We start from the raw sequence: 12,276 nt of genomic DNA on the forward strand, positions 1-12,276 counted from the left end.
TAAAGAAAATGCATCACATAGTTGACATAAATGATCATAATATATTTGTTTCAAAATAAGGGAAAGCAAAGTTATTGAAAAAATAGAAAGAGAAAAGAAAAAGTAAAAAATAAAATGGAAGAGTAGAAAAAAGGAAGAAAAAATCAGTAGCAAATATATTTGTGAATATTATTGTATCTCCAATAAAATCATTAACACAATAACAGGTAAAGTAAGCTTTTTTTTTAAAGATAAGAGATAAAAGATACAATAAAAAAGGTGTGTGTGGCAGTTGTTGTTTCCTTTTATTTTAAAGAATAGATCTTTAATCTTGTTACTGAAAAAGTTAAAAACTATACAAGATATTATGTAAAGATAGATTACAAAAACTTGAAGAGATTTTCTGTTACAAAATGGGAACAGCTAAGTCTTTGTGTATAATATTTACTTTTTTTACTTCAAGATATTGGTAACTAAACATCTCCATGTTCACATGGAAAAATTATTCTCTTCCCTCTTTAAAATTGGAGTTAAACCAACTCCTCCATGGAGTGAGTGTTCTTTCTCAGGAATATCTAATGGCCCATTTTTCTTATTTTTCCAGGTACACTGTTTACATTCATCAGAAATACTTATCATAATGTCCTAATAACTTGAATATGGAGGTTATTTTCAATTTATCTGCATTACCATATTTCCCAGACCAAATAAGGCATTTGACAATTGTTTCCAAAACAAGTCAATATATTTTAACATAAAAGTATATTTTGTATTCTCATACATAGACATGTCTACATACATCTATTAGAGAGAGGGCAGACTACTGACATTGCTGAGAATAGCTGTATGTTTGATAGACAGTACACTTTTTTAAATATGAGTATTATTTAATTACTTGGTTTGTCCAACAAACTCTTGCAGTTGTGGAATCATTTTGATGAAAATGGAAACAAAACTAGCACTCGTTCCAGCACATATTTACTATTCTATCAAGGCAAATATGTTAAGGAAATATGTTGGTTATTAAACTGTTGGTCTTACTCTATTCAACCCCTCAGGCTTATTTCTTCTGTATTAAGAGACCAACATTTCAAGTATTATTATGATTAAAAACATAATCATAGATGAAGACTGCTGCAGAAGCATAATAAAGGAAAGGACTCTAAATATGGCATTTCTGTAGTAGCTCTCTCAGATATTTCTGGAGGAAAGTAGAACAGAGGCAGAATGGATGGGGTTCCATTGAAAGGAATAAAGTCAGTAGGAAAGCTAGACAAGAGCACTGGATATGTAATTCAGTGGTTTTTTGATTAAAAAACAGACCTGTCAGTGCTAGGGGCCAGGTTAAAAAAACATGCTCTTGTGAAAACAATGTCACAACGTCATTTACATAAGCAGTTATCAGAGAACTTTGTACTTCATATGAAAGGAAATGAGTATTTTCTTTCAAATATTTCACCAGTGAACAGAGAACTGAAACATTAATTTATATAATTTACAAGTAGAAGCAAATATAATTGATACTTTTAACAGAATAATCAGTAAAGCACTCCTAATAACCACTCTAGTCACTAGTTCATCAGAGGAAACATCACCCAGCCCACTCATAGACAGATTTAGACATTTTTTCAAATGATGGTCCATCGGCTATTACCACCCCTATCATTTCTATAAATAAAATAAAGTATGATATAGTAACAAGTATTTATGGACCTGAAAATTTATTCAGAGATGTATAAATCTAAGTGAAAAAAAGGAGAAACAGTCAAAAGTACCCAATTCATGCAATAAGGTTTCTGGCTGCGAAGTAATACAGTAAGGACAGTACTGTGCACTTACATCTGATTCCTAGTAATAATGAGAGATTAGGTTCTTTGCCCTGAGCACGCTGATTGAGAATACTGCACAAAGCTTTCAAGTCAAACAAACAATAGGACATTTCCTTGAAGAGCTGATCAATCACATCCAAATCAAACAGAGGTCGTTTAGAAAGCAATGTCTGCTGCCTGGATTGGTCAGTATCCTGGTCCTGATCCAATAAAAAACATGACTCTTCTGTTTGTCTTTGGTTCTGAATGGATAAAAAAAAGTCAGGTTAGGAAAGAAAAAGGTTACTCAAAAGGTTAACATTTCCCCCAAGTCCATAAGCAAAACCAGAACATACAAGTACACTAAATAAAGTTTCCTGCATGTATACATACATATAGATAAAATAAAATTTAAATAATGGAAATGGTTCTTTTGCATCACTTGCTGCTCTCTCTAAGCACCAGTGAGTAAGGAATTAGAAACACAATCTCCTTTCCTGAAATCCTTTAATACGTTCACTTTAGCATCTTGCCTGTTGGTGTAATTTTTTCTAAGACATATCCCAAGAACAAAAAGAACCACAAAATATCTTTAAATTTCCTTTCTGCAGGTGTATTATCAGTAGCAAGCAACTTTTATTTTGTAACAATTTTTATATAGAAAATAAAGTTAGTTTTTATTTAATGTCAATTTCTTTTAAGTATAAGAAAAAGAAATGCAAGTATAAAATCAAAGAAGAAACTGTACCCAAAGAACTTTGAATTATTTGTATGAACTGGAATTACAATAGAACTCACGCTTACTACACTTATAAAAGTTGAATCAGGAAGATCTGGGGACAGAGTGATGGTAGAATACCTGCCTTGCGGTCATGAAGCCTTGCATCACCCCACATAAAGAATGAAGTTCCAGCTGTACTAGTTTAGGAGTCAGTGCCTCAGCAGTGTTCAGTCTCAAACACACACCAGTACAGAACTAAAATGGGTGAGCCCTCATGAGTATCAAAACTAAGTTTGTGAGCACAACAACCAAGTGTACAATCTTTTTTTTTTTTTTTTTTTTTTTTTTTTGGTTTTTGGGCCACACCCAGCTGTGCTCAGGGGTTACTCCTGGCTGTCTGCTCAGAAATAGCTCCTGGCAGGCACGGGGGACCATATGGGACACCGGGATTCGAACCAACCACCTTGGGTCCTGGATCGGCTGCTTGCAAGGCAAACGCCGCTGTGCTATCTCTCCGGGCCCCCAAGTGTACAATCTTAAGTCAGTACACCTCAACCAAGAAGTCTGTGTGACTCTTTTTAACTACAAAGGAGCAATAACAAAAGAAAAAGGCAGCAGAAGGAAAGAAAAGGCTATTATCATACATCATTCCCCAAACTGCTGCTGCTCATTGTGGAAGTTACAAAATCAAGATAAGATTAATTTCTATTGAAATTGTATATAAGACAAATCAATGTGACTGATTAGATGAAAAAAATAATTCAAGGGCCTGGAGAGATAGCACAGCGGTGTTTGCCTTGCAAGCAGCCGATGCAGGACCAAAGGTGGTTGGTTCGAATCCCGGTGTCCCATATGGTCCCCCGTGCCTGCCAGGAGCTATTTCTGAGCACACAGCCAGGAGTAACCCCTGAGCATCGCCGGGTGTGGCCCAAAAACCAAAAAAAAAAAAAAAAAAATTTCAAACAATGAATGCTAATAAATGTAAAGGAATGTTTCTAGTTTAAAAAAAATAGACTTTTACTCATCTAAAGATTCAGACAATGATCATCAAGGAGATGCTAAAATCATGATGTAAAGAGGATTGGTAAACTGCTAATTTATAGTGAACCAAGTATTAGTTCAGATGTTCTTACTGTCTACATTACAATGAAAGGAATCAGATTGTCACCACATTAACCAAAAATTCAGGTTGTGCCTCTTACAAGGGATATGCTAAACATAAATTGATGATTATCGAATTATTTGATGATTTATAGTCTTTGATCACCTATAAAGTACTTATGCCAAAAATTTTTGAATTAAATCTTCTAATAACATTCACTCTTGCAAAAAAAGAAAAGCAAAGAACAAGATAAAGGACAGCCTGATAAATCAATCAGATAAATATAGCCTGCTGAAAAATCTACAAACCTGTAAGCAAATAGGCCAATTTTCTTCAACAAGCAAACAATAAGAAAGATAAAAGGAATTTTAGATTTTTAAGTCCAACTGAAATGCAATTCATGGTCCTTGTTTGAATATTGCTTTCAATGGTCACTACTAAAAAAGTTGGGAAAATTGCAGGTAAATCTTTTTTGACAGAGGTGTTTTGAGGAGGGGTATTTCCTGCATCACACACACAAGTGCTCAGGGTTTATTCCTGGTGGCACTAGGGGACGCAGGTGATACCAGGGATTGAGTCTGGGCTTTCCTAAATGCAAAACATGTGCTACAGTTCTACCTATCTCTTTGACGCCTATGTTGGTAAGTCATAATGTAAACTAAGCTTTTTGGAATAACAAGAAATTATCATTACTAGTATGGCCATTTACCTATCAGTAAAATATAAGTTAAAGACTATTCTTATTGATGAGCAATTGTCACAGTTGTATATATGAAAGTGTCCCAAATTTTGAGATGCATTCTTACATATTTAGGAGCAAATTGTCATGAAGACAATTAAACAACTGAATAAAAAGTTTTAGAGGTGAGGTAAGGACATAGCTCAGAGGTAAAGGACTTATGTTACACATTTGAAGCCATGAACCTGAGCCCAGACGCTACAAAAGAAGAAAAAGACAAGAAGAGGATAATTTTAAATTATATCTTTAAGTAAAAGTATTTCATATTTTTTAAAGTATTTAATCTTTTTATTAAATGAAGAAAGTGTCATCTATGCCAATGATGAAAAGTCAATCCTATAAATTCTTAAGTTGTTTTCAAAGATAATTTTAAAATATTCAATTTTTGCCTTATCTGATGACTTTGGAATATAATTTCTATAGAACATGACTTTGCTTATAAAACTAAGCTTGTGAAACTATATTTTAAGACAGTAGAAAAGTAAGTAATACTTTTTATTATATTTTTAATAAGAATTCTAGTGGGGACATCAAAATCAAATCCTCAATTGAAACATGTTCTATTAACATGCAAAATAAGCATTTAGTTTGAAATTAAATAGATTTAAACTGAATCATCCTTTGAAAGCAATTTAAATTTCTACTCACATCAAGCAATGTTTTCGTTAATCTCTGTAGATTTTTTTCTTTCTTTTCCAGCTCTTCCATCATCTTTTGAGTGACTGATTTTTCTTTAGAAAGTTTCCCTTGCAAAGACTAGAATAAAGAAAATTAGAAAGCAAAGCATGTTATTGTTTAAAGCAAAATTCAATTGGGTAGGTAATCAGGAACAGGAAAAATTTAGATCTTTTATCTCCCTAAGCTTCTGAGAAGATAAAAATTTCACTTTTAAATCAACCTGTATAAAGGGATAAAAACGGAACAAAAAACAACTGTCCTTTACTGAGAATGCTTCTGATTTGGATAAAGCATGTAAAACTAAAACTGCTTTTACATAGGTTCAATCTTCAGCAACCTACAAGTTTCCCAATACCCAATTACCTCTAGAAGTAATTCCTGAGTTCAGAGCCAAGTGTAACCTGAGATCATCAATGGTGTGGCCAAGAAAAAAAAAATAGGAATAAATCTACAATAAAACTTGGACAATTCTGAGAAGAATCTGAAGGAGAAGTATAAGATGGGCAAGATGATAGGCACATTAAAATGGGAAATTATATACAACATGTTCTTATCTTAAAGAGATGGGAACACACAAATTTCCTTAAACGGTGACAATTGTGTTCACTGTCTTAAGCTAGATTGTTTATTTTCCCCACTTTTTATCTTTTTTTTCTTTTTGTGAACTGTTCAATAAGGAATTTTGGTGAAAGATTCCCTCAGTTTAATGCTTATGTTTGAACCAGCTCATGGGGATTGTTGGACTTGTTCTTGCGGCCCCCTTATGCACTGATAACGCTGGGTGGCATTATTCCTTGTTTGCATGGGCACATTAAAATGGAAAATACGGGGGGGGGGGCAAAAATATGGAAAATACTATACATACAAATAAGTTCTTATCTAATAGAGATAGGAACATACAAATCTTGTGTAATGGAACGTCACACCCTGAACATTGACATGATGACCTGGCACAGGCCTCAGAGGTTTGGGCATTTTCCAGTCACCGCTGAACCAGGGAAGCCATCTATGAAACATCTAAAATTGTCTATGACATCACCTGGAAGCAATCCTCTACCAGGGAAGACCCTACTGCTGCTCTGACATCGATTTATTCAAAGGAGTCTTTCCTTAACACTGAGAAGATCTAAACAACAACGACCTGCGTACTGGAAAGGGCTTTCTGCATTGCCCTTTAATTGTGAGTTGAAATTAGATGCCACTCCGCACCATCCTGACTTCAATGTAGGATATACAGATTCCAGGATCTTCAATACAGAAACAAGATACCAACAACAGAGAATGTGAAAAATATAACTGTATGGGCACTACAGACAATGACTGGGATTGGACAAACTAGTTTGCCTAGAGCCTAGAAATGGTCTTATATCAGGAAACTTCAGGGGTAGGGTCTCCTTGTACTTAGGCCAAAGTTTTTCCTTTCCATGACCCCCATACTTTGGTGGGCCCATGCAAACGATAATTGCCACTCTAACATTGTTTTTACAGTGCTCCTTTGACTCTAAACCTGTAAGAAACCACTAGTAAAAATATCTGGAACTGCAAAAAAAAAAAAAAGGTTTACAATAGTGTTAACATATATGCTTTTAGTTACACTAGCATTCTGGGGGATAAAGGAGGGAGATAAGGCATACATGCTTGGGAACAGGAGTGAAGGGAGGACAATACTGGTGGTGGAAGGCCCTCATTTATTGTCACTGTGTACCTTAAATATCACTGTGTAATATTTGTAATTCACTTTGGCCCAATAAATAAAAAAATAATATTACACATTCATAAAATTCCAAGGTACCTGAAACAGCACCCTAAAATTAATAAGTCCCTCAAGAAAAACATGTAAATATTCATAATAAAGGACTGAATTAAAACCTGAAAAAAAAAAGATGGGCAAGATGTTATTGTGAATTTGTTTTTAGGTGGGACATGTATAAAGATCAAATAATATGTTAACTAAAATTAATCCATTATCTGTGATTAGTGAGTTGCTGATTGGTAGAGACTGATGATAGCCAGTTAAAAACAGGTAAGAAACAGAAAAGATACTATTGATTTTGGAAGAATTGACATATACATTAATATTTTCATTCTCAAAACCAGAGAGATAGGGGCTAAAGAGACTATCCAGGAAGTAACATGCCTTGCCTTCCATGTGGTTTACCGTTTTGATCCCCAGGAAAAATATAAATATAATTTCCAAGCACAAAGCCAGAAATACTACTAGAGCACAAATGGGTAAGGCTTCAATCCAACCCCAACAAAAAGAACAAGAAAGATTATTATAATTTTTCAACTTCACCTAAAATACTATTAATTTTTACACATACATATGCGCTTTAGCACTTTAAGTCAATTACTAGGAATAAATCATTATATAGCCTATTTAAAATAAGTACAAACATCTCTTACCTGAATTTCTAAAGCCATTCTGTCAATCTCATCTTGTTGGTTATGCATTATCTACAACACAGGAAACAAATCAGTTTAAATAAAAGAACGAAAAATTCAAGAACACAAAGAAAAGAACAAGAAATAGTAAACTTATATTTTAAGTCAAGTTCAGATTAATATTTTACAAAAATATTCTAGATACCAAGTGTCATTTAGATACTGCATAATTTAAATTACATATTTAAAATTGAAGTGTCTAGTTTTTTTTGTTTGTTTCTGCTGAAGATTTAACTGCTTATGACTTTTAAGATTATTTTCCAGTCATACTTTCCTCTAGTTCATGACAAAATTTTGCCTAATTTCTAACAAAAAACATATACTTTAGGGAGAAAAAAAATCTGTTCAATTTGCTATTTTCTTTCTAAATTAAAGCATTTTAAAATTCTAAAATTTCATAGGCTAATATATATTAACTAATAATAATCAAATAATTAAATAATGTACCTATCTATTCATATCCACTGACCTTACTAGTATTTTCATTTTGTTCTCTCAGGTTATCATTTTCATCCTGAAGCTGTTTTGCATCTAACATGGGAAGGCGAATTCCATCTTCAAGGCATCTTTCTACTTTCTGCTGCAAACTTTTATTTAGAAAAACACAATTATGTGAATAAAATAACTTCTGCATCGTGATTTGTAAAAATATTATAAACCAAGAAATAATCAAGACTTACAGATAGTACAAGAATATTTGAATACTTTGATCTCATAAAGAAATAAAATAGAGGCCTACCTTTTAAAAAATGCAGTTGAGTCTGAGGTTGAGTTGTTAGTATGTGAAATACTTATGACCTACTGAGGTCCTTCATTACCCTAAACTGAGCTCTGCAATCATAAGTCCTATTCTTTGCTTCTCCCCACAAATTAGATTTCTTTAGGATAACTGTGGTGGAAGCAAGGGGATGTGAACATAAATCTTTCACCATTTATTCTATGCTTAGCCCTTTGCCTATCAGGGTAGTTATTCTTGCCTAAACTGCAGAATTACATTTCTCCTTTGTTAAGCAGAGTAGCAAATTAATCTATTACCACATATAACAATTTTGCATGCAACATATGGCATAAAATTGCATTTTAGAAGAGGAAAATATATTCCTGTGGTACATTATGACTAGAAAGGAAAAAAAGGAGCAGATTGTTTGAAAAGTGTAATCATGTCTGGGTTTAAAGGAACTGTAACAGGGGCTGGAGCAGTGGCATAGCAGTAGGGCACTTGCCTTGCATGTAGCTGACCTAGGACAGACCTCGGTTCGATCCCTTAGCAACCCATATGGTTCCTTGAGCCAGGAGCGATTTCTGAGCGCATAGCCAGGAGTAACCCCTGAGCATCATCGGGTGTGGCCCCAAAACAAAAATAAGTAAAGGAACTATAGAATTAAAAAATATACATAGAAGGCCAATAAGAGTGCACTAAGGTTAAGGTATATGTGGCCAACTGGAAACAACCCAGATTTGATCCCTGGTAGTACATTTTGGTCCCCTGACTAACACCATAAGTTGCTCTTATGCATCACTAGGTATGGCCCAAACCACCCCTATGCACATACATATGGGTTGCCACACATACATGAAAAATAATGAACAGAAAAGGTTGAGCACATGCCAGAGGCCTTGGACTGATCTCTGGCACCACATATTGACCAAAAGCCAAAACTAAACAAAAAATTAGAAAACAAAAAAACAGGAAGAAGTGCAAAACTAGTTTGTTTTTGCTAATTACAACACTCAAGAATTGACAGAATATAAAAAAGAAAAAACTTCTTATAGTAAGTGTTTTGATTTTTAAAAAATATTTTCCTTTATCTTAGTATTTTGTCTCTCTTCTTAAAAAAGAAATGTCATACTTAATATTTGCGTATAAAAAACTGACAGTTCTGATAGTTTCAAATACTATCTGAATACTTCAGATTTGTTAAAGAACAACAGAATCAAAGAGGTTGGTTTGTTCATTTTAGATAACACCCCTCAGTTCTCAGGAGCTACTTACTTCCAGGCTCAGTGCTCTGAAAATCACTCCTAGTGATATTAAGGATCAAAACTGGGCTCAGCATACAGATCACATGCAAGAGCTCAATGAACTATCTCCTTTACTCATGCTTCTTTCTTATCCCTTTTTTGCTTTTGGAGCCTCATCTAACTGTTCTGGGTTTACTCCTGACTCTGCACTCAGAGATCATTCATGGAGAACTGGAGAATAAACCAGGGTCAGCTGTGTGCAAAGCAAGAATTTTAAACCACTCTACACTCTCCATCTCACAAGGTTTAATATATTATAAATGTAGGGTACTGCTTTATGACAGATTTCTACCTGTAATATATAAGTATCTCATTTTTATTCTATAAGTGAAAGAGCTTAATTTCTTTTTAAAGATAAGCTCTTACCCATTCATTGTCGAGACTGTTTCTATATATTTATAACACTCCAAAAGAAATAAAGTACATTAATGAGGAGAAAAACGTTTAAAGGAAAGAAACACTCTATCATGGAACTATATCAAAGATGTTTTATTTCTTGTACTTATTCTCATTTTATTTATGGTATGAAACACATTCACTTAGAAAAATAATTACTCTTTAATAGCAGAGGTATCTAATAGGGATCTCACTCAAATATTTTAAACTTTCATTTCTAATAAAATTTTTTTTAAATCCCCAAAGATCTTATGTAGTCATAAAACAAAAAAAATGTAACCATTATAGAAAAACTTATAAGTGATTAACTCATGGTCACATACATATGAAATTGATAATTTAAAAAATATTTTACTGTAGAGCTGAGAAAGCTGAAATAATACCCACTCTATAAGGTCAAGTGGCACTATAGTCATACAAGTCTCAGCTTTTCTATCTATAGAAATCAAGAGAAACTTTCTGGAATGATATGCTAAGAGATGAAAATGGGTTCAGAGATATATTTTACTAAGCTTTCTAAATTAAGGTTACTAAAGTCAATTTTTCAATCCAAGAACGTAAGAAAAAAAAACTAAGTCAAAGAGAAGGCTTAAAATTATGTTAAACAAATCAAAGTACACTATGGGAAGAAAATATTAATATGATTTTAGTGTTCATAATTTTGTTCATAACATCCTTCATTTGTGATTTCTAAGAAACAAAAATACATTGTCTACTTTTATTTTATCAGTATGATAAAAGAAGAAAGATACAGGGTTGAATTACTGAAGATCAAAAAGCTATTCTGAGACTAGAGAATATTTGTGATTTGCAGTCACGAAAGAAGAAATTAAAAAGAAAAAAAAATAAAGCTAGAATCAAAAGGGTAAGATGTTTTTTTTGAAACTGAAATTAGAAACCCTGAAGACTTATTTGCTTCAGAAATCAGAGGTTCTCTGCACTGAAACCTAACAGAAAAAAAGTAAATCAGGCATATTTTAAACTTTGAAAGTACAATAAAACTATCTTGTACTGAGATGGAAAATACACTGCGATATATAATTGATACATAATTTATTCATATTTGGTTTCTTACATTTTGTCATATATTCTTCAAGGAAAATAATTAGTTAATGATTAATACTTCAGCTTTATATAAGAGCTAATACATCTAGAAATGCATGTAACAGTTCTTAATGGATTTTTTTCAGAAACCCGTTATTAATTTACCAGCTTAAATATGTTAGCTAAATAAACAAATACATTAATTATAATTAAAATTATTTATTTTTAAGTCCCCATGTCAAGGAATGTGAGTAAACTTGGATAAGGCATGACTAAAAGCCCAGCATGCTGTGGTTTAAAATAAAACAGGAGCCAACTGCTTTATGTTGGCATATCTCATTAAGAAGTGCTCTTTGCTTATTTTCTTTCTTATTTAGAAAATGTACTTTTAAAAAAATCCATCAGAAGATTAATTTGTTAATACTTTGTTTTTAATTAGTAAGTTGATTTTATCTTGTACCAGTCCCATCTAAATTTTTAGCAAGAGGTCAGCCACTTGCACCAAAATATTAACTTAAAAACTAAGATAGCCTGTTACAAAGAAAAATTACTGTTTTAAAAGAACAATAATAATTATAAATTAATATATTTATATTCAATCTTTAAGAAAATATGAAAAACTTAAAATGACATTTAATGATAGTTAATAAAGTTAATGATAGTTACCTCTGAACTGTAGTAACCAACTCCTTTTCTTTCTTTTTCTGGCATATTATTTGTGCCTCCTTCTCTTGACACTGTGTTGTCATCTCTTCAAGCTTTTTTTCCACATCTTTCAGTGTGCTTTGAAAATTCTTATTTTTTTCTTCTAGAATCTGGAGCTAAGGAGAACACTCTTAATGTCTAACATTTAGAATATTTTTAATGTGTTTCTATTAAAAACTGTCCCAAATTTTTGTTCTCAAAATGTAATGGGCTTATGAGTAGAATCACTGAATCTTCATGTACCATGATAATAATTACGCCTAGTAGATCATTTAAAAATAATTTGAAAGAGGGGCTGAAGTGATGCCGTAGCAGTAGGGCATTTGCCTTGCATGCGACTGACCCAGGACAGATGCAGGTTCAATCCCTGGGCGTTCTATATGGTCCCCTGAGCCAGGAGTGATTCCTGAGTGCAGAGCCAGGAGTAACCCTGAGCTGTCACCGGATGTGGCCCCCAAAATAAAACAAAACAAAACAAAATTTGAAAGAACAGGATTATAGAGAAAAGGAAAATAGAGCTGACAGGAGTAAAATATTTGAGGATATTAAAATTACTTCTAGTTGTGGTAAAATATATATGGTACTTCACATATGGCACATATGGTACTTCACCATGTTAAAGTGAATGGTTTGTCCA

General features: G+C 33.0%; 1 protein-coding gene across 1 annotated transcript in view; it reads right to left on the reverse strand.

Moving 5' to 3' along the window:
* CEP85L (centrosomal protein 85 like) overlaps window positions 1-12,276 on the reverse strand; it is a 97,981-nt gene that overhangs the window by 1,339 nt on the left and 84,366 nt on the right. The window contains exons 8-12 of the mRNA XM_049772617.1: window positions 11,601-11,755; window positions 7,942-8,059; window positions 7,434-7,484; window positions 4,998-5,105; window positions 1,819-2,050 (exon numbers count right to left, since the gene is read on the reverse strand). Coding sequence (XP_049628574.1) covers window positions 1,819-2,050; window positions 4,998-5,105; window positions 7,434-7,484; window positions 7,942-8,059; window positions 11,601-11,755 — 664 coding nt within the window. The remainder of the gene's footprint in view (window positions 1-1,818; window positions 2,051-4,997; window positions 5,106-7,433; window positions 7,485-7,941; window positions 8,060-11,600; window positions 11,756-12,276) is intronic.

This window comes from Suncus etruscus, chromosome 4 (assembly GCF_024139225.1).
Source record: "Suncus etruscus isolate mSunEtr1 chromosome 4, mSunEtr1.pri.cur, whole genome shotgun sequence".
Lineage (NCBI taxonomy): Eukaryota > Metazoa > Chordata > Mammalia > Eulipotyphla > Soricidae > Suncus > Suncus etruscus.